Source organism: Aulostomus chinensis, chromosome 21 (genome assembly GCF_037954235.1).
Source record: "Aulostomus chinensis isolate RoL2024-O1b breed Wild chromosome 21, RoL_Achi_v1.0, whole genome shotgun sequence".
Classification (NCBI taxonomy): Eukaryota; Metazoa; Chordata; class Actinopteri; order Syngnathiformes; family Aulostomidae; genus Aulostomus; species Aulostomus chinensis.
In genome coordinates this window covers 12,842,194-12,868,781 of record NC_141340.1, presented here as the reverse complement: position 1 = coordinate 12,868,781, position 26,588 = coordinate 12,842,194, and the positions used below count along the sequence as shown (strand labels likewise).

The following is a 26,588-nucleotide window of genomic DNA, read 5'->3' as shown; positions in this document are numbered from 1 at the left end:
ACGCTCTTTTAGCGAACTTCATTGCCAAAAGACAACAAGTTTTACATTTAATTTCTGGACTTTAGTGAACTTCAGGAAAACATGAAGGTTTCGGAGAAGGGAATATAACTTGTGGATCGGTAGTTCCTAATTTTTTACAGTCGTGTTGAAATTGAAATCGTATCTGCTATTAAACTCCTACCCTGTAGGTGTCAGTGTGGGTAACAATTTGAAAGACGAAGAACATAGTGCGCATGCGCATCGGAAGTCAACGTCAGCTTTCTTTAACAAATTTTCAGAGCTACGTGGCCCTGACTCTTCCTCAGGCTGTTTCTTCATCTGACACGACCTCAGAAAAGGTAAGAGCTACTCCACCACACATTATTTATTTCTGTTAAAAGTAATACCCACAAACCAATGTAGTATGCTTTGCCTTTCACTGGTTTTGTGTGCTGGTATAACCTTTGGTCGGACTGTGAGCTTCTTTTACGTTCGCGCACTAGCAAGAAAGAGAAAATGTAACCTACTCTGAATAAGACCTTCAAATTTGATAGAGCAGTCTTTGAGTTAGGCTGTCTCTCTGATTCTTTTCAATATTTGTTGAAGCTCGTTTAACATTTTATCGTTATGGGATTGTTTAAAGGGGCTTCTGAAGTCAACGTCATCACTGAGAGCTTTAGCTTTAGCATTAAGCTAACACTGTTTTTATTCTTCCTTTAGCTCAAACATGGATCAGGTTATGCAGTTTGTTGAGCCCAGCCGGCAGTTCGTCAAAGACTCCATAAGGCTCGTAAAGAGATGCACAAAACCGGACAGAAAAGGTATGTTTATTCTCCGTAGTTGAGCTTGTAGTCCTGGATGCACATATTTTGGAAAGAGCCTGTGCAGCTAACACGGTCAAGCTAATTTTTTTTTTTTAATGTTTTCTAATCGAATATTCCTGCTCCCTTTTTTAGAATTCCAGAAAATTGCAATGGCCACAGCGATCGGATTTGCCATCATGGGTTTCATTGGCTTTTTCGTCAAACTCATACACATCCCCATCAACAACATCATTGTGTAAGTTCCACTTCCAACTATTCTGTGTTCAAATGGATGATCTAGCTGAGTCTATAAGGTAGTAAACAGGCGGTTGAAGATTTTTTTTTAATCAATTTTGTGTCCTTATCCAGGAAAGCGTCTCATTAGGGTCAGTCACTATCCAGTTAGAGAGCCAGTTGATGTGATTAAATTCTAACCTCCCTTTTCATTTATCTGGATGTTGAACCGCCCCTGATTTGTGACAGAAAATAAACAGCAGACCAAATTCAATGCTGAAATGCAAGCAAGTTTATTTTTTAAATGTGTTACAGTAAAGAAAACAGAAACAGATTTTGTGGAGGTGTGTGTGCCATATCACCTAATATCCTTCAGTCTCACCACCGGCAACACTTACTGTACCTTTAATGTCAATCAGTGTTAAACCTCCTTTTACCAACATCAAAGCATGACTCAAATCAGCTCATTGACAGCAATTTCACTTTGGTTAGTTGGTTGCTAGTGGCATTTTGTAAGCAAAGCATTAATCCTTCTTTTCATGGTGGTACTGTCACACTTGAGATAATAGATCACACCGTTTTTGCAGTCGGATGTTCTGACAGTTTGGTTTACGTTGAGTAGAGCTCATGTGACAATTGGCATGTGCCCTTTTACTAACACTGTTCTCCATCTTCTTCCAGCGGCGGTTAAAACAAGAAACCAAAACATGAAGGGCTGACGATCGGGAACTGACATGATGGCATTTTTACATTCTGTGGAAGACATTTCTATTTGGTTGTGTAAATAAAAACAACAGCTATGTGGAATGGTTGGCTTGTCACTTTTTTGACTTTCAGAAATCATTTTACTCTTCCAAAGGCACAAATCCTTTATTTTCAGTTCACATAAAGAGATTGAGCAGTCAAAGGCACGAAAAATCATTAAGGATCTTTTCTGTAACTGGGACTCAATTAAATTTCATTTTTGATTCTAAATCCCAAATATTGGACAGAAACTGAGCCGTCTTCTCTCTGGGCTCAATCTCCTACTCATTGATGCTGATTCATTTTACACTCTACATGGCAAACATGTTTGACAAAACTGGTCTGCAATTAAAAAGAACAAAACAAGGTGTATCACTTCCACATTTTCCAGGTTGTGTTTTCACTAAACTAGAACGCTCTGTCATGCCACACTCCTGACGAGTGCTCAGTACAGCTAGGAAGAAGCAGTTGCATTGTTGAGAGATGGAGGGCCTCAGCGGAGTCACTCCTCAGCTCCCTGGATGGCCATGGTCCAGACCAGAGGTTTGTCCGTGGTCACAGTCACGGCTTTTCTGGGGGTCCCGGGGGCCACACCCTCATAGGTGTTGGAGGTGCTCACCAAAGTCCCAAATGCCAGAATCTGGTCATCTGGATGAGGGAGACAAACAGCAGCTGTAACTGATTTGGTCTGGCTAACAATGCTGCATTATACACACTGGTGTGTGTCTTTGTGTTTGAGACCACACACACACAAGCTATTATGCGAAAGCTATGAAGCATTCTCCTGGTTTGCGGTTACTAAATGTTAACAAAGCAACTCAATCAGCTAGCTTGCAAGAATGAGGAGCAATGAACTGCAGGAGCTCCATCAAGTTTATGAGTGGGCCTCTTTTACAAGCTGAGAGGAACCAGCTTACAAAAAATAAGCAGAATAATTAATAGAGGCATTCAACTGGTAAATTGTAGCTGCTACAAATATAATCCAATGTTTTCTGTGTTTGAGTGGCATATCCGCACATGACCAATGAATCAGTTTGACAAATTCACATTGATAAAGGATATTGAGTACTATTTGATTTTTTTTTAAGGCAGAATATTCAATTAAAAGTGAACTGATGGAAATGGAACTGCTTCTGTCCAATACTGACCCCAAGTGGTCAAACCAGGAAGCCAGAAAGTATTGCAAAATACTGCAAACTACCAGTGCGAATCTCCAGGTGACAAAAAAAGACTTCTATGATTTTCTTTGTGCATTTATGTGTATTTATTAAAAATTAAAATAAAATAAATTTAAAAAAATGTTGTCACTGTGCTTCAACAAGCTCAGTTCCAGTCTCAGAAGTACAGAGTTAATTTACTATATGTAAGTAAAAGTAGAAATACTTAACCCTATCAGGAGCTCTCAGGTAAAAGTAAGTGTCCATTCAAAATTTAACTGAGATAAAAGTAGTGAAGTATTTGGAAAAAAAATAAAAGTACATATTCTTCATGATATCTGTGTACTCTAGTACTCCTAACCTGTTAAACTCTCTTTCCCTATGCAACATTTTCTGACGCCGAGCCAAGAGGAACCCCGAGAGTGGAGCTGTTGGATTACGACTAATAAAAAATGGACAATAACGTCTCCAGAATTTCCCGTTGCGATTATTTTAATACATTATTACACCCGTGACTATAATTGTCCCTGTGATGGACTGGCAACCTGTCCACGGTGAACCCCGCCTCTCACCCGTAGCCGCTGGGATAGGCTCCAGCCCCCCAGCCACCCTTAATGGGAATAAGCGGGAGAAAATGGATGGATGGGTGGGTGGACTATGATTGTGGCTTCTTCTCACTGTCTGCAGCAATTTAAGATGCTAAAACAAAGAGTGATGCAGCATTCCTCACCTCCACGTGAACAATTCTAACAGATTCTCTTTTAGCTGGTTTCACAGTTTGTTTTTATCAATTCATTGAAAGGCCAGAACAATGTCAAGCATGTCTCTAAAGCACTTATCAGCATTGGCTTGACATTTCTTTCTTTCATTCTTTTTTTTGCCATCTTGATCTAATGATCTAGTTCTGCCTGCTTGCTGTCGGTGAGCAGAGTTTGAAGGATTAGTGCTCTGGGTGGCACAAACCCCAGTTAGAACTAATTGGGCCAGGTGAGGTTTTGTCTGCAGTTATGAATAATTTACATGCAAGTCAGACATGCAGCCTTTGCCAGAAATGTTCCAGCATTTTCCTTAGAAGGAGACGTGTGTGAATGAGAGCCAGAAATCTGTTAAAACGAGAAACTAGAACATCGAGGGGCTGGTGATCGGGAACTGAAGTGATGGCATTTTTACGTTCTGTGGTCGACATTTCTATTTGTTTGTGTCCCTTTTGTGTAAAACAAAAGTTATGTGCAATGGTTGGCTTGTCTTTTTTTTTTAACTTTTAGAAATCCATCATTTTACTCTTCCAAAGGCACAAATCCTTCATTTCAGTTCACATAAAGACATTGAGCAGTCAAAGGCACATTAAAATCATTTTAAGGATCTTTGCCGTCAGTGCGACCACTTCTTCAATCATTTCTGAAATCTGTTCTGTTTGGAGTGACAGCAGGAAGATTACGGGGAAGGGTCGCGGTCGTGCTTCACGAGGAAGTAGTGGAAATCACTAATATTGCCTAGAGGGTATAGGTTTACTTGAAAGGTACATATTAATCCAAGTATTTTTAAGTATAAATTCATTATTGTGCTTTATTTCTTTTGAGATTTTAAGGGAAAAATGCACAACAAAGCGATTCTGGTGCATTAATAATGCAAAACATGTCCTCCTTGTTCGAGGCTCTTTGTGGACCTTCTAGATTTAGATAAAACACTAACATAATACTTTGACAACTGAAAATTACAGTTTTTGCTTCCAGTATGCAGCTAACAGGATAATATATCATTCTTTCGACATACATCGTCGTGGTGGGCATACATCATTCTATTAATTACAAAGCAAAAGTACTCTCTTTTTAAAAACAAAACAGGAGAAAACGTCAATATATTACATACTATTAAGCCAAACCAACACTCAGTAATTGCATTGTTCCTTTGAAAGACAAATATTCATGAATATTGGTGCAATCACTTCGTGTAAAAAGGAAAAGGAACACAAAGGAACAAAGACAGAGGAGAGTGAAGCGAATCATCTGTCCACAGGCACCTGCACACACATCAAACAGGGACAAAAGACATGATTCTGCTTCAAAGTCTGCCAAACAAGCATGGTATTAAACCAACTTGACTCTAAACAGAGGAAGAAAAGCTGCATGTGAAATTTGGCTGCTTAATAATTGAGTGAGTGCAGAGCCAGAGCCACTAGTGTAAGAGAATAATGTCCAAATGTGTTAAAGTGCTGGCCTGCATTTGTCTCTCTGCTGGGCTAACCCTTCCACTGGGGGAACCTCTAGTATCATCCAAGGGCAGGGACAAATTAAAGCTGCTGCCAGTTGGGGCATCGACGCAATCGGGCAGGAAGGAGGACGAGGAAGATAAATGAGAAATAGAGGAGGATTGTCTGGATCCAAATTATAATTCACACAGCATAATGTCCGAGTTAAGAACTAGCATGTTTAGTCTGTGTCGTCCACGACAAGTTATCAGAGATTTGACTCATGAACTGAAGTTAAAATGGTGACAAATATGAATACAAATAAATAAACAGCAACAATCAGAAAATCTTCCACAGGAGGAAGAAGTTGAGCACATATAGGTGACACTCCTCAGACAGAGGAGGAAGGTCTTCCCTAGCCAATCAGAAGCGGAGTCGGACAGGTCAGAACCCAGGTGGGAACAAAAAATAATTAAATCAAATCACACAACGGTTTCTTAGGAACAGATGCGTGGAAGTGGGAAGTGGGAAGAAAATTATGTGTATTGTAGTTTGACTAATAAGTTGCCTGTAATAGCAGGTTGTGAACTAGTGTCAAAAACTCTGTCATCTGTAAGAGAAAATTCCGGTAATCTCTAAATTTTTGAAATAAAATGGTGAAATGTACCAGCCTGCATCTATCAGGAAATCAGAAAAGAGATTTACTTCGTGAGAAGCTTTAGTAGCTGTTAAGTAAAACATTTTGACGCACTGTGGGTTAAATGTTTGATTACTTACAATTCCAAGAGGATCATTTGTGGAGGACAGTCTAAAGATGCAGGTCATTTTGGAGTTCATTTAGGAAAAAAAGTTCAACGCATAAAAAGTTGCATTACAGGAAAATCTGAATAAAAATGTTATTTTTAGAACAACTCGAAACACAAGTGCCCTAAGTAACAATTCATTAAAAAGCAGGGGTTTTGATTTAATGAAGGCAGCCGTGAGTTTCACAGCAACAGGGTACTTTTACTTCTCTCACTGGCAGCAATGGAGCACTTTCATATGTACAGAGACAAGAACAGAGGTTAGAGGCCTTGGTGTAATGTTTGGATTAGGGTTCCCATAATGTATGAATACCAAAGAATGCTAAAATCAGAAAGCGTATTATAGTTGCAAATAATTTCTAAGAAAATAGCTGCCAGAACCCTCTGGGGAGTTTAAAAAAAAAGAGAGGAGGGAGTCAGGGGTGAAATAGTGGAGGCAGGTGTAGTGATCAGAAGTACCACCAGGGGCAGCAGAGCCCCACAAAAGGAGTAGTCCCGCTCTGTAGGAGGGCAGAGTGGAAACTGCATTTACTACCAACTATTATTTCTGTTTTGTCTCAAATACTCGTACATTTACAAAAAAGCACACACTTACACACACATTGGGTGTGTGTGTGTGTGTGTGTGTGTGTGTGTGTGTGTGTGTGTGTGTGTGTGTGTGTGTGTGTGTGTGCGCAAAGTCTTTATGGAGCACAGAAGGCTTTCAGATGGCTTCATTAGTAATCCCCTCCTCAAAGCTGATACCGATCAATAACAGCCCCTGTTGCAGAGGGGACCGAAATGAGCGTCACACCCTCCAGTGATAACAATGGAGATGTTTGCCGCCTGTAATTGCATTTCCAGCGCCGCAGCCGAAACGGCCCGTCAGCTGTACGTAGACCATATTTACACAACAAATTACCCGGGAGCGAGATAGAGAGAGAGGGGGGGGGGGGGGCAGCTGAGGGGGAAGAGACTCAGACACTCACAGTGCAGTGGTAAGGTAGAGAGGGGAATTATGGGTGTTTAGGGACATTTCCAAAGGGTGGATGGGGGGGATTGTCACTTCTGTACTTTTGCCTCAATGAATTTTGTAAGCAGACTCTTGAAAGTACAAGGTACTTCATGTAACCTGGTGTTAAAGTCACATGTACAGTCACTCACACATATTAAGTATATAAAGGCCCCATCTTACCTTAATGACCCATCAGCACTAATCACTCATACACAAAGATGCATTTCTTTAACGGACAGGAAAATGTTACACCTTTCAAATAATGACTATTTACCTTCGATCTCAGGTGCTCTATTGTACACACAAAGAGTTTTCTTTAATCTCCCCGATGACATCTGAACACGCGTCCCCTTTTTTAACGCCATTTGTCATCCAGAGGCAAATTGAACCCATTTGGATGGAGGGTCTGGGATGTTTCACTCCTATAGACCAGTCTGCCATCAGGTTTCATCACACCAGTGCCAGAGAGAGAAAGTCATTTTCTACAAATCATGTTTGTTCAATACTGAACTGTCCAATTACTAAAAGAAACTGAATGTATGACTGGGTTGCATAAAATCGCTGCAGCTCTCTCTCACCGCCTTCAGAGACATGTCATAGCCAGACTAAGGATTCTATTACAGCTTAAAAGAAGACACTGAATTTTGGAAGATAAACTGATTGTCATCCCCTTCAGAGCCGGGCTAGAAGATAGGTACCCCTCATGCTTCTATGAATAAATTAGGGTGCTGACACCCACATACACTGGCTGCCCACTAGTTGGCTTAGCACAATAAATGGCGGCGGATGGGCTTGTTAGCATATCAATAGCATAGCAAAACAATTTTAACCTGAATCAATATAATGAAGGTTATTCCAAACATTCACTCTGAAATATCGATTCAAAATTACAAGATGTTATAATTCTAGAATCAGATACATGGCCGTAACTGCCTTCTTGACTGGGCGCAGAGATTTGACGCAGCCCCACAAAAACTTAATTGTGAGTTCAGCTGATGAAAACTTTGTTGACGACTACAAAAAGGTTTTGAAAAACAGGGCTATGCTAACATTACCGTTAGCATTTTATTCACTGCGCTGAGCTAACTAGTAGTCAGCAGGTTTCTGTGGATCTCAGTTCAGCACAAAGAGAAGAAGGGTATCGGTCTTCTTTGTCTCTCAGGAGGACAGCACATAAATACATTTTACAAAATCTGGCATGTTCCTTAAAATGAAACAAGAATAACAGATTTATTTCACAGAGGCAGATCTGAACGAGGGCCCGGTTCACCTCAAATCCACCACGCCATCTGCTGTGTTTTCAGTTGAAACAAAACTACATTTCCAAACTGTTATACGAACACATTTTAAGCTTGCATATGTATGCAGCTGGGAGATGGGTGAAGCAACGATTGAAGTAAATAAATGCCTTCACGCGCTTAAGTTGAATCAGACTGGAGGAGAGGACCAGAAAATCCTAGTTTGTATTTTCTGGACGACGATGAACCATACAGATGCAAAACTACATAAGAGCCTCTTCAGAGTTTTGTTTGCACATCAAATCCTTTGGAGTGTCAACAATGCAACACTCCATTTCTGAAATGGTAAAATACGAAGCAAAAAGTGACAAATGTGGGCTGAAGGCATTCTGTTTTTTGTGGTTGTACATCAGTCCCATTCTCCAAATTTGACTGTCCATCGAGACTCCAGAATAAACTGATAAGATGATGGCAGCCACAAGTCAAGGTCATTGTTGCCTTGTATTAACACAGCATCTGTTGGGTGTCTTCAGGGTGTTTCTTAAAATTCGACACGAGACACACTCAAAAATGTTGGTGGTCAAAAGTCAAGGTCTCTCAGGAAAGCCTGTCTTCAAAAAAAGTACAGTCTCCCCTTGGACTCAAGGATGACCTGAAAATATTTTCATGGTAAAAGGTCAACCCTCAAGGCCAGTGAGTTCCGCACCTGTTGTGGAGGCAAAAAAAAAAACGCAATGTTGTTCTTCTGTTCTTTTTCTGAGATTCAACCAACAATGAAAATAAAACTGGTGAATATAATCCGACTGTCACTTCAATGCAGGAATTCTTTCCACCCGACATTCTTCTTTCCATGCATGTATGAATGTACACACACACACACACACATATACATACTATATATATATATATATACATACTATATATATATATATATATATATATATATATATATATATATATATATATATATATATATATATAGTCTATTTATCGGCTGTGACATAAGCCAAGGCGTGAGCTAGCAGTGTCAGCACCATCTGCTTTTCAATGATAGCCACTTCCATTAAATGTTTATGACGCTGCTCCTGGGTTTGTCTGAGAGTGTGAGTTGAAGAACAGTTCTGGCTTAAGTTGACCTTCAGATAAGAAAGCTGTCTCTGGTGGGGATGCGGTATCAATCAGTGACGAGACAAACGTGGATTATACAGCAGCAAATGATGTGTTCTGATAAAAGTGCGTTGGGGTGAGTCCTTGTATTGGACTGGATGGAGAGTTCGAGAGGTTGACGTTTTAGTGCATGTCTTGTCATGAAAATGCAGTGTATGTTTCTCCATACTGCCTGTGTGTGAATGCAGGCGGTCAGAGTTAATGCATGTTTTGGTTCACAATATGAGAGTGAACTTATAGGCTCTCCTCTCAGAGGCTCCATTAGAGGCACTTGCAGCAGTTCATATCAGGTTGCTCTTCATTCCCTCAACGCACGACTGTGTGTGTGTGTGTGTATGCGTGTGATACGCATCCGAAATTTACTGATCCATAAATAAAAGCATAAAATAGCCATTTTCCCTCCTGCTGTGACACTACGCTGTTACCGAATACATACATGTTTCATATCCCACTATCTAGGACCAAGGTGAGCTGGAACAGATGAGAGGATGAAATGAGAAGGAGAGGAAGAGAGAGACGGCAAAATTATATAGAATGGTGTAGTGGAGAAATTGAGAACATTTGAGAAGGGGGATATTAGGGGGAAAAGCAAGATAGAAGGATAAAAGGAAACGAGATGAATTTATTTGTAGTGACTTCCCTGAAAGAACAAGACAAAAACTCTAGGCTAGAGCAGGAAAACCATAGGGCGGAAAAGGAAAAAGAAATCCCGTGAGAAGAATAGGAGAAGGTCAGAGTGCTTGTTTGCATCGTGGAAAACAGAAGGAAAAGGAGAGATCTTTCAGCTGAGATGTCTGCCTGCGGCAGGGACACTGGGTAAGACCTTACTGAACCAAGTAAGTCAGACACATCTATCTGTTTGACTACAAGATAAAGTACACTGCTTTAACGTCCTTCGAAAACAATCCTTTCCGGTCTTCGCAATGTTTCCCGAATACTGAGATGTCAGCACTCTGCTTGAGGTTTAAGCTGCAGCGCTTCATCTCAGTGGCAAAACAACAGTCCAGAAGCAGTGCTGTCGGGACACATGTTCAATTTATCGTTTTTGATTTATTTCCCTGCTGTTTTACATTTAGACAATAGGATCCTTTCCAAGGTTGTTGTGGGTCTGAACATTACTGGAAAAACCTCAGTTAGAATCTGAATACAAGGAAAAGCCCCACTGCTTTAGTCAATTGAGTGTTGGAAGCCGGTGTCTTCATTTACCCTAACCAGAAAAATGGGCCTGTAGGAAGGATGTTGAAGGCTATTTGTTTTCATCACATTCAGGTCAGAGGTCAGGGGTGCCTGAGAAGTGCAACAGGTACTGCGAATTAGAATACGTGGTACGCTCTTTGCCTCTGAATGGTTGAAATACTGCACATCTTTTCGCTCCTCTGGTGGTTCTGCGTGTTTAGAGTGTAACTAAAAATATGGAACAAGTTGTGAAGTTATCAACACTCTCATTTGCATATCAATGTGTTTGAGAAAGGCTTACGTTTTCATAAACAGCATGCTCTCATCAACAATAAGGCCAAGCTCTCTAATCTCGCCCAAAGTTTACTTTTAATTAAGATTTCTCAATTATGTTGGCGCCGCAAGAGACTTTGCCACAAAAATACATCTGTGTTCACGTTTGTCTTTTATTAAACTCAACACCTGCTCCTGGATTTGTGCATATGTTTATGCATTTCATGTTGCACTAGTGTGTGTGTGTGTGTGTGTGTGTGTGTGTGTGTATCTGAAGGCACCTGGGCCAGAATATCGCTGCCTATGTCTCTGCATGTTTGAGTCTTTTGTGCAGAGTTGGAAGAACGATTCTTAAAACAACACAATGACACTTAATAAATCTCTGTTTCCAGAACAATACAGTAGATGACAATGATTCACCAGAGAACAGACCATAATACCCTATTAATGAATCTTAGACAATGATGAGTTCATAAATATCTGAGAAAGGATCATCATAAAATCACAAGCATCAGTCGTGTGAGCATGATTAATTCATACATGGTCTGCATGTGATTATTACAATACCGCTGTTTCTGCTTTTGGTTAGGGAACTACTTATTAATAGTAATGGACTACTCTTTGGTAAATAAATACTAAGTAAATACTCAATACAATGCAGTACTATAATGAGTGGCTACTTAGTACTGCTGTTGATGGAGAAGGAGAACTTCTGGTCCGGTAACTCATTATAATGTGTCACAGTTCTTGATTTGTAGTCACAGGAGAAGTCATTTCTATCAGTTCAGCCCCTGGTTTGTTTTTCACTCCTTGAGCAAAACTATGCATTATTGTAAATGCATCTGTAATCTGTTACTGTCTCAGCTTAAAGTGGATGAATAGTTATTGTTCCACTGGGATTCAATACGAATTGTGGAAGACGGTCCAGATTGTGCGTTTGGTATGTCAGATTACAGTTGTACCATCTTTGTTTGGTCTTCTTTATTGAAACCTGAGTGAATGCCTGTTTCAAATAATACCAACTTCACTCGCATTGGTGGAATATAAGGAACAGCAGCTTTTTACATATAAAAAAGATGATATATAAGATATATCTGAATATTACAACAACTAAATTCAAAACTATGCTGAATCTGAAATAACAGAAACATCATGATATTGATTTATTGCCCTGCTAATGTATGTATGAGCCTGATGATGCTAAAGTTGGAATCCACTGCTTCAGACCTCCAGCTGCTCATTTGAATATCAAGCTGAGTGGAAACCATACACTAGACAAGACTCTTCAGCCTTTCTGTTTGCAGCGGACAAACACACACACACACACACACACACACACACACACACACACACACACACTGATATATTTATGAATATTTCTGCATATCCACACACAAAGGGACAAAAACATCAGAGTCAAATGCAAACAAGACCACAATGAATCAAATTCACACATACACACATACACACACACACACTAATACAAAACACAAGCGAATAAAGAAAAGATACAGTACATTCATATTCAACCACCCACATGTATGCACGCTGTTTGAGGAAGAGTTGGTTTGAGGATGACAGCTATTCAGATATGTTGTTCATTATGATCCACACTAAGCCGAGAACATCATGACAAAGCAGGTTTTCTCACACACACACACACACACACACACACACACACACACACACACGCACGTGCACACACACGCACACACCATAAGCCATAACTCTGACTGTGTAGCTGCAGGATGAAGGCTTTTTAATATTAAGCTTTCAGATGAGAGAGCCACAAAGGAACTGACTAAGGAGGATTCCACGCACCAGCGCACAGCACACATGTATGATAGTAGAGTTGTTTTGGATAGACAACTTTTGTCTCTCTGACCTTCATAAACATCACTGTCCCTTGCAATTTACTAACTGGAATACAGTTGAGTGGTTCATGCACACTTGGGGGACTTTCTTCTGCTAACAATGGCTCTTGATCCCATTTACTTCTTTGGAAAATAATAGATGGCAGCCAATAAAAATCATAATGGGAAATGAGTGCTATATGTCACAGCATAAAGCCAGAGGCATATGTAGGCCATTTAAATTGCAGCTGCCAGTTTTGACTGAACTCCACATTTCAGAACTGCCGGAGATTTATGTGCGTGCGTGCGTGTGCGTGCGTGTGTGTGTGTGTATTTAGATAGAGTGATTTCAAAGTCTCAAAAACTGCCCCACTGGAAGAGTGTAATATTTCAGTAGTAGCCACTGGCTTGAATCCTGACAATCAAAATGAATTCATACTATCGCCCAGCTGTGATAGCTATAACACTTATTCTTTAGAGAGCCACACGCTGGAGGATAATGTTATAATAGAATATTAAATACATTATTTACATGTACAAATCTAAACTAAATAAGAGCCTTTGTCTACGACACAGCTGTTCTATTGATTAGACTGTCAAAGATTGTTACATGACAAAAATGCAATTTTTATTTTAATAGAGCTACGGAAGATAGCAGTCTGTCAGAATATCAGTTGCTGTCAGAGGCAATAGCAAATATTACTTGGTTTAAAAGATTCTTCTCAAAGCCTCTGCTCACACATGCTCTTTTGAAAATGAAGGAATAAAGGTTTTTATAAAGCCTTTTAATGACTGCAAGGAAAGACAGGATCTCTTCAAAAATGTCCTTTAATGTAACTGTACCAAACAGTTCTCAAAAGAACCGGCTAAAAACGCAAATGAGGACATTAAACTTAGCCCCCCCCCCAAAAAAACCCTAGCAAGTTCTTTGTTTTAAAATACTTTAGATTTTATTAATCAGACACACATAAAGGTGTCATACATTTGAGTTCACATGGATATTCTGATTCAAAATGATTCTGTAGGTGTGGCCTAAGAAAGTCAAGAATTAATACCAAAGGATGCAGGGCTCTATTGCTGCGTTAGAATTATCGAGGCTGTTAAAGTCTTACGATGTAAATAAGAAAGGGTCAGGGGGGTTCAACAGTTAGCTTGCGTTCATGTATTTGTCACGTTTGCAGAAGATAACAGAGCATCTTTGCCGCAAACCCGAGATGCTCATATTTCATATTCCAATTTCACAGGCTTCAGGGGGCAAATGGGCATGTGCTGAAAGAACATAATGACCTTGACTTCATGCGTTTACAATATTTGTTTCTCACGGTGTCTAAACAGGAATGAAAAACACAGAAAATAATGCAGGTCATTAACATCAGTACTTAGCAGAATGAGGCATGCAAAGCTGAGCGGGATTCACACTGCAAGATTTAATGTCAAACATTATAATCAGTGTAAATAAATTCATAATACTGCAGGGAATGTGGAACATACCCGACCTCCAAATAACTAGGCAGTAATACGCTTGAACATCACACACACACACAGGCATTAGCTCAGTGTGATAAGACTCGTGCATGTCAGTGGTTTCCGGGGGGGTTACTCCTCTGCTACTTTCATGGCTGTGGAGACTCAATGACATCCCTTTATATCATATTAATGTTACAGTGGATGATTGCTGTGGGCGGTCTGCTGCCACGCATTTTGTGCGGGGTATGGCAAGGGCAATGGAATGCACATCAGGAGAGAGAATGAGCAGGGAAAGCTGTGTGGTTTGGGCTTTTTTTTTGGGGGGGGGGGGGTTGAATAAATTGGCAATGGCAATAAATTACTGTAGGCAGGACCAATTGACAACTGGAGACTGGCCCAACAGAGCTTGGTGTGGGTCTCTGGATCTGGGCACAAGCAATCAAGAGAGTAGAGAACTTCATACTTTGCATCATTACTGGCATCAGTAACCATGTTCATCAGTAAAGCAGGAGTCAGCCATTGCTTCTGCTATTTAAGCTCACAACAAAGTGCAGTATATTTTTATCTGTTGCAAGACTTGGCAATGCATTTTGGAACCAAATGAGCACCACATTTAACATGAAATACAAAACTTTGCTCTCTCTATAAGATACCCTGCATTCCTTTCCATTTCATCTTTTATTCATTTTTGCATCATAGGCTTGACTAATGCAGGGGTGAGACTGCACTTCCATCCATAGACTGGAAAAAAAACCTACACTTTCTTTGCATTTAAGGTTTGCCGAACATGAATTAAAAGCAGGTGCAACAGGTCAGGGACATAAAGCTGTGATCAAATATCAAGATGTCTTTCAGAGGCAGCTGAAGGAAGAAACTGAAGTACTGCTTGGTATTTTGAATTAGGGAACTTCAGCAAAGCTAGAAAATGTAAAGGATTGCCAGCAGTTAACCAGAGGAGTTAAAAAACAAACGCACAAGGCTGAAAAGTAACAAAAGGGAGGGAATCATATTAAAAAAACAACAAAGTAGACGGAAAAGACAAGGCTCTCCCGTCATATTTGCTTGCAGGTCACTCCTTTAAAAAACCTGCAAAGTTAGACAGATTCATAAGCTTGGACCAGGTTGCTTTTTGTGGTTTGACTAATAATGTTTAGATTTAACATGCAGACTTATTTTATAGCTAAACAACCGATTGATAAATGCCTCCGTCCTGTCAAGGCATCGGCATCCATCATCCGACAAGTCAACTCAAATTTGATATTCCCCTTTCAGAGGGCATTTTTGTTACAAAGTTATCTGTGAGCATTGATTGACAATATGCTTCGGATATTACTGTTCTTGAGTTCTAATAACGGATTACCCTTTGAAAGGAATCAAGCCTCCCTCAAGTAATTCAAATTATCATTCAAGCTGGGAAAATGTGACTAACGCCCATCTCTTTATAAGACACACACAAACGCATGGCCAGTATTCAACAAGCAAGGCTAATTACAACACAAGTGGAGGCTAACTATCGTCCTCTCCATTAGAAACTCCCTGTTGCTTTGACAGAAGCCTCCATCAGGAGAAGGGAGGGCGAAGCCACACAAAGAAGCTTCAAAACACGTCCATGCCACAAGGAAAATGCTGCCGCAGTTGAACTGGGGCAGGAGGGGAAGCATCAGATACAAAAGGTAATTGTCTCATTTGTCTCAATGGTGTTGTCTGAAAGAATGTGGATGATTGGTTCAAGCACAGCTACATACAGCAACATACAGGAATACATTTCTCTTGTAGCTGGGCATGCTAAAATGGTTTGACGGTACAACGTTTGAGGGGATTGAAGAATATTTCATGGCGGCAAAGGCTAAAAGACGGCATCATTATTTACCGCAGGGTTGCTGTATGAACTTCACCCTTTCATACCAAGCAGAGCTGCACCAAACCAAGGTTTGGAACAGGAGGTGTCAAGTCGGACAGCAGAAATTCGGAAAAATCGGATAAAGTAGATTTTTAGGCCATATAGTGACCAGCATTAGCCTGGTCAAGCATCAGCTTCAGCAAGCAGAACTGAAAGAAAAGAATGAACAAAGATAATAACTGGATTCCCTCTTGCATGTCAGTTGTACAAATTCACTCCACTGAAAAAAACACCTCGCTAGTGAGATGTACAATAAAATCCAAATAAATCTAACAATAACAGTCGTGAGCACAAAAGACGAGGTTGACATGAGGGAAATGGGGAACTTCTGGAACTCCAATACAGCTGAGTTTGCATCCAACATGAGGCTATATGTGTGTCTGTGTATGTGCGTCTGCACAGAAGCTCCAAATAAAAGCTCCAACACATTTTCCAACTGTTTCCGTAATCCTCCATTTCCTGCTGTGTCAGCATCGTTGAACATCAAATGTCTCGTTCTCTCTCGTGTCATCCCATCATAACATACTAAATTCCTCTCGCTTAGCCTTCTTTGCTTCCCCATTTCTGACACAGCAGTTCACTCCCTGTCAACCTGAGGGGGTAGCTGGGAGGCCAGTTCAACTTGAGACATGTGTATGCAGTATTAACACAATTGTACTTATTTTCAATTCACATATTCACTCTGTTTTCCAGTGGGCTTTGTGTAGGAAGACTGAATATGTTAACACTGATTAAGAGTACCATAAAGTATTTCAAGTGGGAGAATTGTATTAAAATGGTTGGCTAAAATGAATGTATTCAGGACGTAATAAATCCTGCTGCAAGAAAAGACTGAAGGTTACATAGAAATAATATCGCAATGTGATCACAAACACTGAAAAAATGATAAGTGATTGTTTCAGAAGAAAGTGTACAACATCTGTTTGAAGTTGCAAGATCCTCCTCTGATGACATTTGAAATCTTTCTTTTTCTGTTCTCATATTTGTGAATTAAACAGATTAATCTCGCAAAATTTGCAATGGCAACCCTTTTTCAAGGATTAAAAACTACACAAACAAAAAACCGATATCATTTAATGTACATAGAGTAATATACAGAGTATGAAAACTTTTGTTCGAGGATGGGATAAAGACTTTAATAATTTGTTTTAAGTGCCATCCGTATTCAGCCCCTTTCACACTGCACCAAAAACGCAGATGAACACGGGTGTTCGGGCACTCTGAAAGGGTCGCCTCGGCATTCCGACCCGCGTCCACCGACCCTCCAAGCGACCCGGGTCTTCAGCGGCTCGCCTCGGCTCTGCTTGGCTCGCCTGCAGTGTGAAAAAGGCAACCTGCGATGTCTCAGGTTTCCCGTGATATGACCCATTGATGTAGATCTACCATACTGTTGCATTCTGATTTTGTCACGGTGCCGTCTGTCAGGCTGCCCTTGTGGAAGCTCCGGGGGAAAAAAAACAACAAAGATTGGGCTGGGCTGCACTGCAAGAGCTGCTCACTCATCTCTCAATAAAGTTTTGGCCTCTGCCATAAAAGAGACAAAATTGCAATGCATGCAACCACAACGGCAACATTCGACTCAACGATGTCCATGCTGTCATTTGTTTACCTCTCAGAGTTCCGGCGCACTTTAATGTGTAATGATGACGTTGTCAGGGTGATGACGTACGAGAGAGAAAAACACAGGCACGCACCCCTCACATCTGGAGCTCAGACCTGCGTCTGCTCAGACACACGTGTTTCACTGTGAAAGGGGTATATGAGGTCATCAGACCATTTTCTAGCAGGACTAATCACAGAACCAACACTTCTAGCAAACAGTGTGGTAGTGGAGGCTCCACTGATGAGTGTGATCGGCCCTGTTTGACCGGATATTATCGGGAACGCTCGGCCTCACCTGGGCTCTGATTGCACTCCGAAGGCAGATTTGTTAATTATTAATTTTACACATAATAGTAAACATTGTTATTATGAAGACCGCATAAAAAGGACAAAATCCGGTACAGCAGTACGTAAGAGGTTTATAAAACTACAGATCGGAATCATCGAGATGCACGTGAATGTTGGCAGATCTAGTTTGTCTTGACGAGTGAGGCTATTCAGCTTTATATCGCTTCAGCTGATCCAACAGATGTAACAAGAAGTTTGGGAAGCACCGAATCAATAGTAGGTGAAAATCCCAGCTTTTCAATGACAAAGTCTGTACTACTTATGGCACTCAGGAAGTGACAAAGAAGAAAAACTCACCACGGCAAAGCAATACCTAACTTATGAGTCATTTGTTACACTGAGAGGATTATCAATAGGAATGTCAATCAGTTACTTCACTTCTACTTTATTTTTCTCAAGCACATAAATTCCAAATACAGAAAACAACAACAACATACTACAACATACTATGTGGTGTTAGAAAAAGACATTTAAGATGATGAGAAGTCACAAAAGAAGACCTAAAAAGAGGATCCATGTAGTTCTGGCTGCTTTTGTGTGTGTTGTCGTATTTTCACATATTGTGTGTTCCCATGGCTGCATAATGAGGACTGGGAGATATTCTTCTTATCTTTCAAAGGTTTGGCTCTATCACATTTTGTGTGAGTGTTTGTGCATACCAACTGTCACATCAATTTCAAAAAATCTTCCACGGGAAATTATATCGTTAAGGAACAAAGCCCTGAGCTACTGTCAAATTCCCACAACCTGACATGAAACAGACGTCCGCAAGGTCAAACACATAGAGGAGAGGAGAACCGCATACAGTATACTCATATACACAATGATCATATTTACTGGCAGTTTCCTTGGGGATTTTAGCATTGCTGATTGAATATTAATGTAACATATAGAGGGGGCTACATAGCTCAGCTGTCATGTTCCCTGATAATGAGAAGGAAGGGATGGCAGTAATGAGAGTGAGTGAAAAGGACAGAGGGTGGCGAATGGAGAGGACGACAACAGGAGCAAATTGGAAGGTAAAGTGGAAGAACAGAGTGGAAAAGGAAATGACAGCAGGGAATGAGAGAGTGTGAATGACTCAAAAGGTGAGTGAGAGCAGTCTAATACTGGAGAGGAAGTCTATCTTTCTTGCTGGCTCCTCATCACCACATTACATTCACCTCATTTTACCCAACTTGTATTCCTAAAAGTACATCGCAGTCACTTCATTAGAACATTTCTCATTTGCAGTTACCTTTCCGAAACTGCAGTCACCTCATTATTTAGTGGTACGCTACCCTGGTAGTATCATTACCGCAGTGCAGTCCTTTCATTAGACAGCAGTCACAACAAAGACCCCCTTGAGCCACCGCCATCCAGAGGCCTCCTCGATGCTGCCGCTCCTCTGTTCACTTCCTCGATGCCCACAACGGTTACAGGGCTGATCAAATGAGTGAGATATAATGTTTTAATTTGAAAGTTTAGTGGAGCGTGGCTACTGTCTGCTGCAAATTTACTTAGATGAACAAGCAGTGTTGGACAGTAGTGGCGCTACATGTAGCATACTTGCCAGTTCAACTATATTTCTTAGTAGCGTGGTGATGTTTTCTGACTTGTGTGATCAAGTCGTGCTAATTGTGTCCCAATGGATGCTACTCGCACACTGAATATGTGGGGATGGTTCTATATTACACCCGCAGGCGCTAAATGTACGGCAACCTGTGTTATAACTGAGTAGTTATTTAACATGTCAAACGGCTCATGAAACGCTTTACGTGATCTGATCATCAAAATCAGCCGTTATTCATCTCTTCTATCGCTAATAAATGATCTGATCACCACTGGCCATAAGTGTGGCAAATCCTTCGTTTTTCAGCTGTCGAGACAATTCATGCTATCGCATTCTCTGCAGATGTTCTGCTTTTAATGAATTTTCAAGGATGAAATCATGAGCCATCATAAATCTCAGCGTGAGCACACCGGCAGCGTTCTCTGTGATGATGTTTAACACAAATGACGAGAAAATCAGCAGTTTCACTTGTGTGCTGTTTGACAGGCCATCCTCTCAGAACTGCTCAGACACCCCTGGCAGCAAAGGTGACAGCAAAATCTGTTTTTTGACACATTTTGGTCACTGCCAGCTGCTGCTTGTCAAAGCAGGGACAACGTGATTTTGCAGATTGCAATTTAACTCATAATTGAACTGAATAAGACAATTAAACTAAGGCCGGTGTAGAGTAGTTATGTGATGAAACAGTGTTTTCACACTTGGACCACAACAGAAAACTGAAGATGACTATTTAACATCCACAAATTCACATTAGAGACACTGACACACACAACTCTGCCATATCCTGTCCTAGGCTTTGACTTGGTCTTGTTAATTGACCGTGGCACTCTTATTTCCTGCAATTTCTGTACATGAAGACACATGACACCAAAAACAACAACAGAAAAGTCAAGATCCTCTCACTGCAAGCTTCAGCTTAGCTCAGTGACCATGTACGCGCCCCCTGTGTCTGATCTAATTTTACTGTACAACAATATAAATTATTTATAGACGCATCAAAAATTGAACATGTAATATAATCATCCCGGGCCAAGGGTATTTGAGCTTATCCTGCATATTACCTAAAAGAGCAACAGCTGGGAAAAAAAAAGTTTTCTCAGTAACTGACTACTCATCCTGAATTTAAGCTGTTGGAGAAAAAACAAGAATCACGGCTCATCTTTGCTTTTTAAAGCAGGAATTTAAAGATGCTCTAGATGCATGGAGAGAGTCTCCTTTGGGGCAGCGAGGCTGTAATGGCTGACAGCTCGATACTCTTTCTTCATAGAAAGATCATATATTTTTCATCACAGACAGGCTTTGAACCTAAGTGCGCGGGATCATTTCACTGGACTTCTAAAGAGTCTTAGTGTCACTTTTGAGTGGCGCAGAGCTGATTTTAGCATCCCCGGGCAAGTTGCACTGAAAACCATTGCAGAAAAACACATCTCTACAGGAATGGGGATATTATAAGATGCACATGAAAAAAACAAAACAAGCTATTCCTATTTTTTTTTCCCACATTCTTGTCCTTCTTCCCCACCCCACAGGGAAATCATTACTTCCAGCCTTCTAAATATGTATGTGATTAATTATGCGTCTTGTTATCACTGGCTAATCTGCATAGGACTCTCATGTATAAAGTCCCTCTCATTACAATTCCGAAGGCTCCCTCACAGGTGTGCTGAGTAAATATACACACTGTAGCTGATTAAAACACACACACAAAAACAAGTTAATGAACAGGACTAGGAGCGCGCACACTCATTCAAACCTGCCTATAGACATGTTCAAACAAAGGCACACGCGGGTGCTAGCGGGAGCGCGAGCGTGCAGCCAACCAGAAATATTCACATGCGCGCACGCACACGCATGCTTTAAACTGACACCCATAAAAGAAGCACACACATGCAACACCACTGACAGAAGGTCCAGGTTTCCCTTGTGCGGGTGGAAGTTTGGTCTGTGCCAACTCATTAAGAACACAGCTGGCCATGAGGCTTAGATTGTGCTAAGACCACAGGGGTCCTCGGATGGGTGTCTGATTGGATTTGCAGTGTTCTAGAATATGAGAATTTCATTGCAGTACGCGTCTCCAAATAGGAAACCTTTTTTTTTTTTTTTTTTTTTTTAATTGCAGGTTATTTCACTGAAGCCAAGTAAGTGTATGTATAATACTGCATGATGTCATCTGTGTTGCATGATTATTTCAATTAGCGATTGATGTTTTAATGTAACGTAAACAGACTTTTAGATCCGCTGTGACATGCAGGGGTCTTTTCCCCTGAGCTGCCATGATGATTTTTGTTCTCAAAGCTAGCTTGCGGTACCTCAAAACAGCACTATGAGCTAGAAAGAGTTTGGTGCATGGTCAGTTGAGTTTGAAAGATGCAGGAAGACACCTTCAGAGTTCGGAGGTAGTATGAAGTCAGTGCACCATCAGAATGATGTTGCAACAGTAAGAAGACCCTAAAGATGATCAAATGTGTTGCTTTTAAGTTGAGTTTTCAAAATTGGGTATTTATTTATTGTGATTGATATTTTATGTATAGAGTAAGAATTTATTCATCTGAAATTTCCAATAATACACCAAAAAAATGACAAGCAGACGAAAATCAAGAAATAAGAGCAAAAACATGAGGAAAAAGTGGAAATCAATACAGACAACAGAAAAGAAATGAGAAAAAAAACCCAGATGTGGTGTTTAGTGAATGGAAATTAGGAACAAATGTACCTAAGTTGCCTGGTTTCTACTTTAAAGGTGATTTAGAATGGTGCCCAACGTAGGTTCTCCCATATGCTTGGGATGTGAACAGTGAGGGGGCTAAATCCTACACACTGGTCCTTTAACTGCCATCCACCAACCCACTTGAGACTTCATGACAAATCATCTACATTAAAGATGTTATTGTATTAATAGTATGTTCCCAGTTTGAAGTATGTTCTAGTTTTGCATGCTAGTGGCCCAGTGTCCCTGACTTGCTGCATCTCTAAGCCCCAGGGTGCTCCCACACCATATTGTTTGTAGTTTATATATGTTGGGGGGGTAAAAAAGAAAACAAACACAAAAACTTTCATGCTTAATTTGTTGTTTGTGTATGAGCATGATATAAAAAAAAGGTTCTCTAATGAGCCTACAAAAGTTGAGTGTCAAGAAAATTCAGAGGGTTATTATTGGTTGTGGACTCACTCAGGTTCCATTTGAGTCCAGTGGAGGTTGTTTGGCAGGGTGAACCCACAGGAACAAGGCCACACCACGACCCCTCCAGGCCAGTGTTCACCCCGAGTGTGTGGCTACCCTGCAGACACACAGTAAGAGGGTGAAAATGTGCTTGTGTAGCTTTGTGAAATTAAAATATTGCAAGTGTCAAAGCTGCAACCCTTTGTTTTTAGTTTACACCCAAAGAGATGATGATTATATATTTTTACTGAGAGTCACGAGGAGGCAATTTTTTTTTCTCAACTCCTCATGATAATTCTGACAACCTGAAAAATAATACTTTTAAAATGATGTCACTGAAGACAAGGCAAAGATGCAAATCTAAGCAATAAGTTGCTATAAGCACAAGAAAAGCCAAAGATTAAAAAAGAAAAAAGAAAAAAAAAAAAGCAATTCTGAGACACTTCTCAGAGCTAAATGCTAACATTAGCATTCTTACATGAACCCAGTGATATCGGGATGTTCACCTTCAAAGCCCAAAAGACTAGAGTTCAACCTGCTTCATCTAGGACATTTTTGGGGGGTTTCTATATGGGTTTCTTATACAAAAAAAAAATAACAACCACAAAGTGATTTCTAATTAAATATTTTAAAGACTTGATTTGTCAACACAGACCCGGTAATTTTTCTCTGAATTGTTTTGCATTTATTCACGCTAAATTATTCATTCCAATACACAATAGACACATGCGAGTCAGTCCTTTGGTTCATTTTATGCTTGAATACCATGTTTGCCAACTTGCCTCAGTGCACCAGAAGGTTGGACGAGTTTACAGACCTCAGGTATCACACTTAATCATTTAAATCAGCTCTTGCACTGACAAGTTTCACTCCTCCAAAGGGCATCAGGTAAACAAGCATGTAGATTTGACCTCGAGTTTGTTTATAGAGTGATTTATGGCACAGATCAGCTGACGCAGTGCTATGCATCGTCTCAGCCTTAAGAGAAAAGGCTTTCTCACGGGTGGTGGTGGTGGTGGTGGGGTGAAGTGGAGGGGCTACTTGACTAAGTAGAGCTTACATAAAGCAGACAGCATAAGAAAAACAAACAAATGATCTCAGCATAAGTTTTTTTTTTTTTTTTTTTAAATTGAGTAAATTTAGCACCTCCTTGGGACCTAGACTGATTAAAACATCTTCTTGTCGTGTAGGGACTCAAAATAAACAATTCTGCAAGTCCTCCAGTGTCGCCACACATAATTCAATGGAACATATGAGAATTGCGGAATACCATGAGCCAGCTATAGATAACACAGGACCTTTGCATATTCCCAAAGACAGCATAATAATGCTGTGACAACCTTGCATGGGACACAAATTACAACAAACAGGAACAACCCTGATTTGAATTTACATTTAAAACTATGTATATGAGAGATGTGTTTCCTAGTGACTGATTGTTCTGCGCTATTAATAAAAAATCTGGCAATTCATACTTCGTGTGTTTGGTTACAGTGTATCGGCTCTACCGTCACATCCCCAAAACTCAGCACGGATGGAAGTGGTGATTGTCGGGAATATGAGTGGTGAGGATATTTGGCAAAAGTTGTAAACACTCCAATTACAGATGGAACTTGAACAAATAGCTCTGGGCCTTTCGAAGGTTGCATTCACCTTCATGTACAGGCGTCTGCGTTCATCAGTCGTTGGTGAGTTGGAGCTGCGTTGACAAATGAGCTTAATTTACCCTCACTGAAGTAAGATTAATTGGAGGTGTCGAGGTATGAAGCAGCAAATGAAAACGCACCTTTGGAATAATGACAAGAAATAGGGAGAGAGTGCATGAGCGAGGTTTACTTAACATACTATGGGAAATTTGACAGTTGGCGGTTTGTCTTGGAGATCTCGCAAAGTAACAATAGGGAGGTTAAAAAAAAACAAATAAATAAAAAATTGCAGCATGTCCCAAATGGCGGCTCCTCAGCCCACTTGTAAACTCAATCAAGTGAGGAGCACAAGGAAGTGGCTGGCATTGAAGGGAAAAACAATTTACAAGCATCAAAAGAGGCTCACTCTCTCTCATGCGGAACAGCAAATTGGGGCGCCATGAGAGCAGAGAAGTGTGTATGTTCTTGATTATTTAACAGAGAAACAAAAGGGATCGACATTCCAATCAAGGTGGAAGCTAAACAAGACAAGAGGTTGTGAAAATAATATGGAAGTACAGCATCCAAATTACAGGAGCAGCTTCAATTTTTTGTGATGAAGCTAAAATCTGGCACAGCCTTCGGTTATAAATGAAGCATTGTTGTGTTACAGACATATCCTTGCCAAATAATTACATACTGCCGACCTGAGGAAACATGCTGTTATATTATTCAGAAAAAATATACACATTTTAAAATATTTTTCAGCCTAAAAAGCAGGTCGTTTTAAGATACAACCCAAAATGAAGATAAGGACTGGAAATGATTAGAGGAGTGGGAGAGAAAAATGTTAGACTAGTGGCGAAACACACAGTGTAGTGCTACATGTATGTCTGTCTAGTTTTTATATGATTAAAACCAGACTGCAATTCATATTTTTGTCAGAAGATGGCCGTACAAGCAATGTTAGCTGGAGCAAGAAGAGGAGAGAGAAGGTCGCCTTGGCCATCTAAAGCCATCTACTGATGAGAAATGGTGTTGTGAAAGTCCTTCCAGTTGGACAAGATGTAATGTTGCAGGTTGTCCAGAGACAAAGTTTGGAAATATTCAGTACGATGACGGCAGGTGAAACATCTGGTCATTCATCTATGGGTTTGCTATGTGAGCCCTTATTGGAAAAAGGTTTTTCTCTCTCCCAGAAAAAAAAAGAAAAAAAACAACAACTTTGAATGAGTGACCTCAAGTCGAGAGAGTTTCTCTCTACCTTTTCTAACGGGACACTTCAAAATGCGAATCAAAATACACTGACCGAAAGAGAATCGGTGAGAAAAACAGTTTCACTGGCTAAACGGTATGAAATTAATTGTATGAACATACTGCACAAAAAACAAGTGATCCACGTACCGGTTTGAGAAGATAGACCAGACTACGCCCCTGGATGATGATCACTGGGAGTTGGGTCTTGGACATACTCAGGTGGAGGGTCTCAACAGATGCCATGATCTGGTCAAATCTGCCCCCCAGACCACCCAGAGTCACGATGACATCCACCTGCACACACACAGTTGAACAAGATGAAGACAATGATTATTATTTTGATTAAAGGAAAAAAATAATTGAAAAGGCAGCCCCAAGAGAGAGAGAAACACTTTTTATTACTTTTAACTTCATCATTAATAAACATGGTATCGGATTATTATGGTTATAGTGATCTTAATGGTTGTCATGGGCAAAAAAACATGAACATGACAACTAAATTTCATTAAAGGGTCACAGGGAGTTTCAGTGACGGTGATCCTCCTGGGTGGGTGGGGGCGGGGCTTGACAGGTAACTGGCCAGCAATGTGAATTTCCCCACCGCGGGAATCGATTAAGTCTATCTTTATCTTAGAAATGCATCCAGGCAGAATTGTCGTCTTCTGTTCACAGCTGTGAAAGCGACAGCTATGCAAGAATTGAGCCAATTTCTTTGCCCACAGCACGTTGTGGAGCTTTTTCACAGCAGGAATGTCGCCATTCAATTGAACAGTCCTTCGAATCAGGCAATGTTGTCCAACTATGTTATTATAGAGCTTTTGACCTTCTCTTTTCTTTCCAAGTATTCTATCAACAATGCATTAAATCTGTGTGCATTTTTTTCCCCCTTATAGTGGGAATGCTATTTGCATCAAGACGTAAAATCATCTTCTAATCAGGTTTTAAGAGAATTTAATACAATAATTTAAAACAACAACAAAAAAGGTGGTACAAGCACAACAACACAAACCACTGGGACACAATAAAAACAAGCGAGGACACAGCAGAAAGAAGTGAGATGGAGGACAG

At 40.4% G+C, this 26,588-nt stretch overlaps 2 protein-coding genes across 3 annotated transcripts in view; one reads left to right on the top strand and one right to left on the bottom strand.

Moving 5' to 3' along the window:
• Window positions 1-173: 173 nt before the first annotated feature.
• On the top strand, window positions 174-1,823 carry sec61g (SEC61 translocon subunit gamma). Of its 2 annotated transcripts, XM_086190948.1 has the most exons (4): window positions 174-338; window positions 700-800; window positions 936-1,038; window positions 1,698-1,823. In XM_086190948.1, the coding sequence occupies exons 2-4, from the start codon at window positions 707-709 to the stop codon at window positions 1,705-1,707; spliced, it is 207 nt and encodes a 68-aa protein (XP_086047074.1). In that variant the 5' UTR covers window positions 174-338; window positions 700-706; the 3' UTR covers window positions 1,708-1,823. The 2 variants fall into 2 exon arrangements, with proteins under 2 accessions (XP_086047074.1, XP_086047075.1); XM_086190949.1 differs by lacking the exon at window positions 1,698-1,823 and having other exon boundaries at window positions 936-1,042.
• Window positions 1,286-26,588, bottom strand: part of tpk1 (thiamin pyrophosphokinase 1) — a 58,506-nt gene continuing 33,203 nt past the window's right edge. The window contains exons 7-9 of the mRNA XM_086190947.1: window positions 25,668-25,814; window positions 22,648-22,756; window positions 1,286-2,408 (exon numbers count right to left, since the gene is read on the bottom strand). Coding sequence (XP_086047073.1) covers window positions 2,263-2,408; window positions 22,648-22,756; window positions 25,668-25,814 — 402 coding nt within the window. The 3' untranslated portion in view covers window positions 1,286-2,262. The remainder of the gene's footprint in view (window positions 2,409-22,647; window positions 22,757-25,667; window positions 25,815-26,588) is intronic.

Bases quoted from the DNA above. Each gene is read 5' to 3' on its own strand.
- sec61g (XM_086190948.1), top strand. From the start codon at position 707: ATGGATCAGGTTATGCAGTTTGTTGAGCCCAGCCGGCAGTTCGTCAAA. The intron at 801-935 runs GTATGTTTATTC...TCCCTTTTTTAG, and splicing joins CACAAAACCGGACAGAAAAG to AATTCCAGAAAATTGCAATG.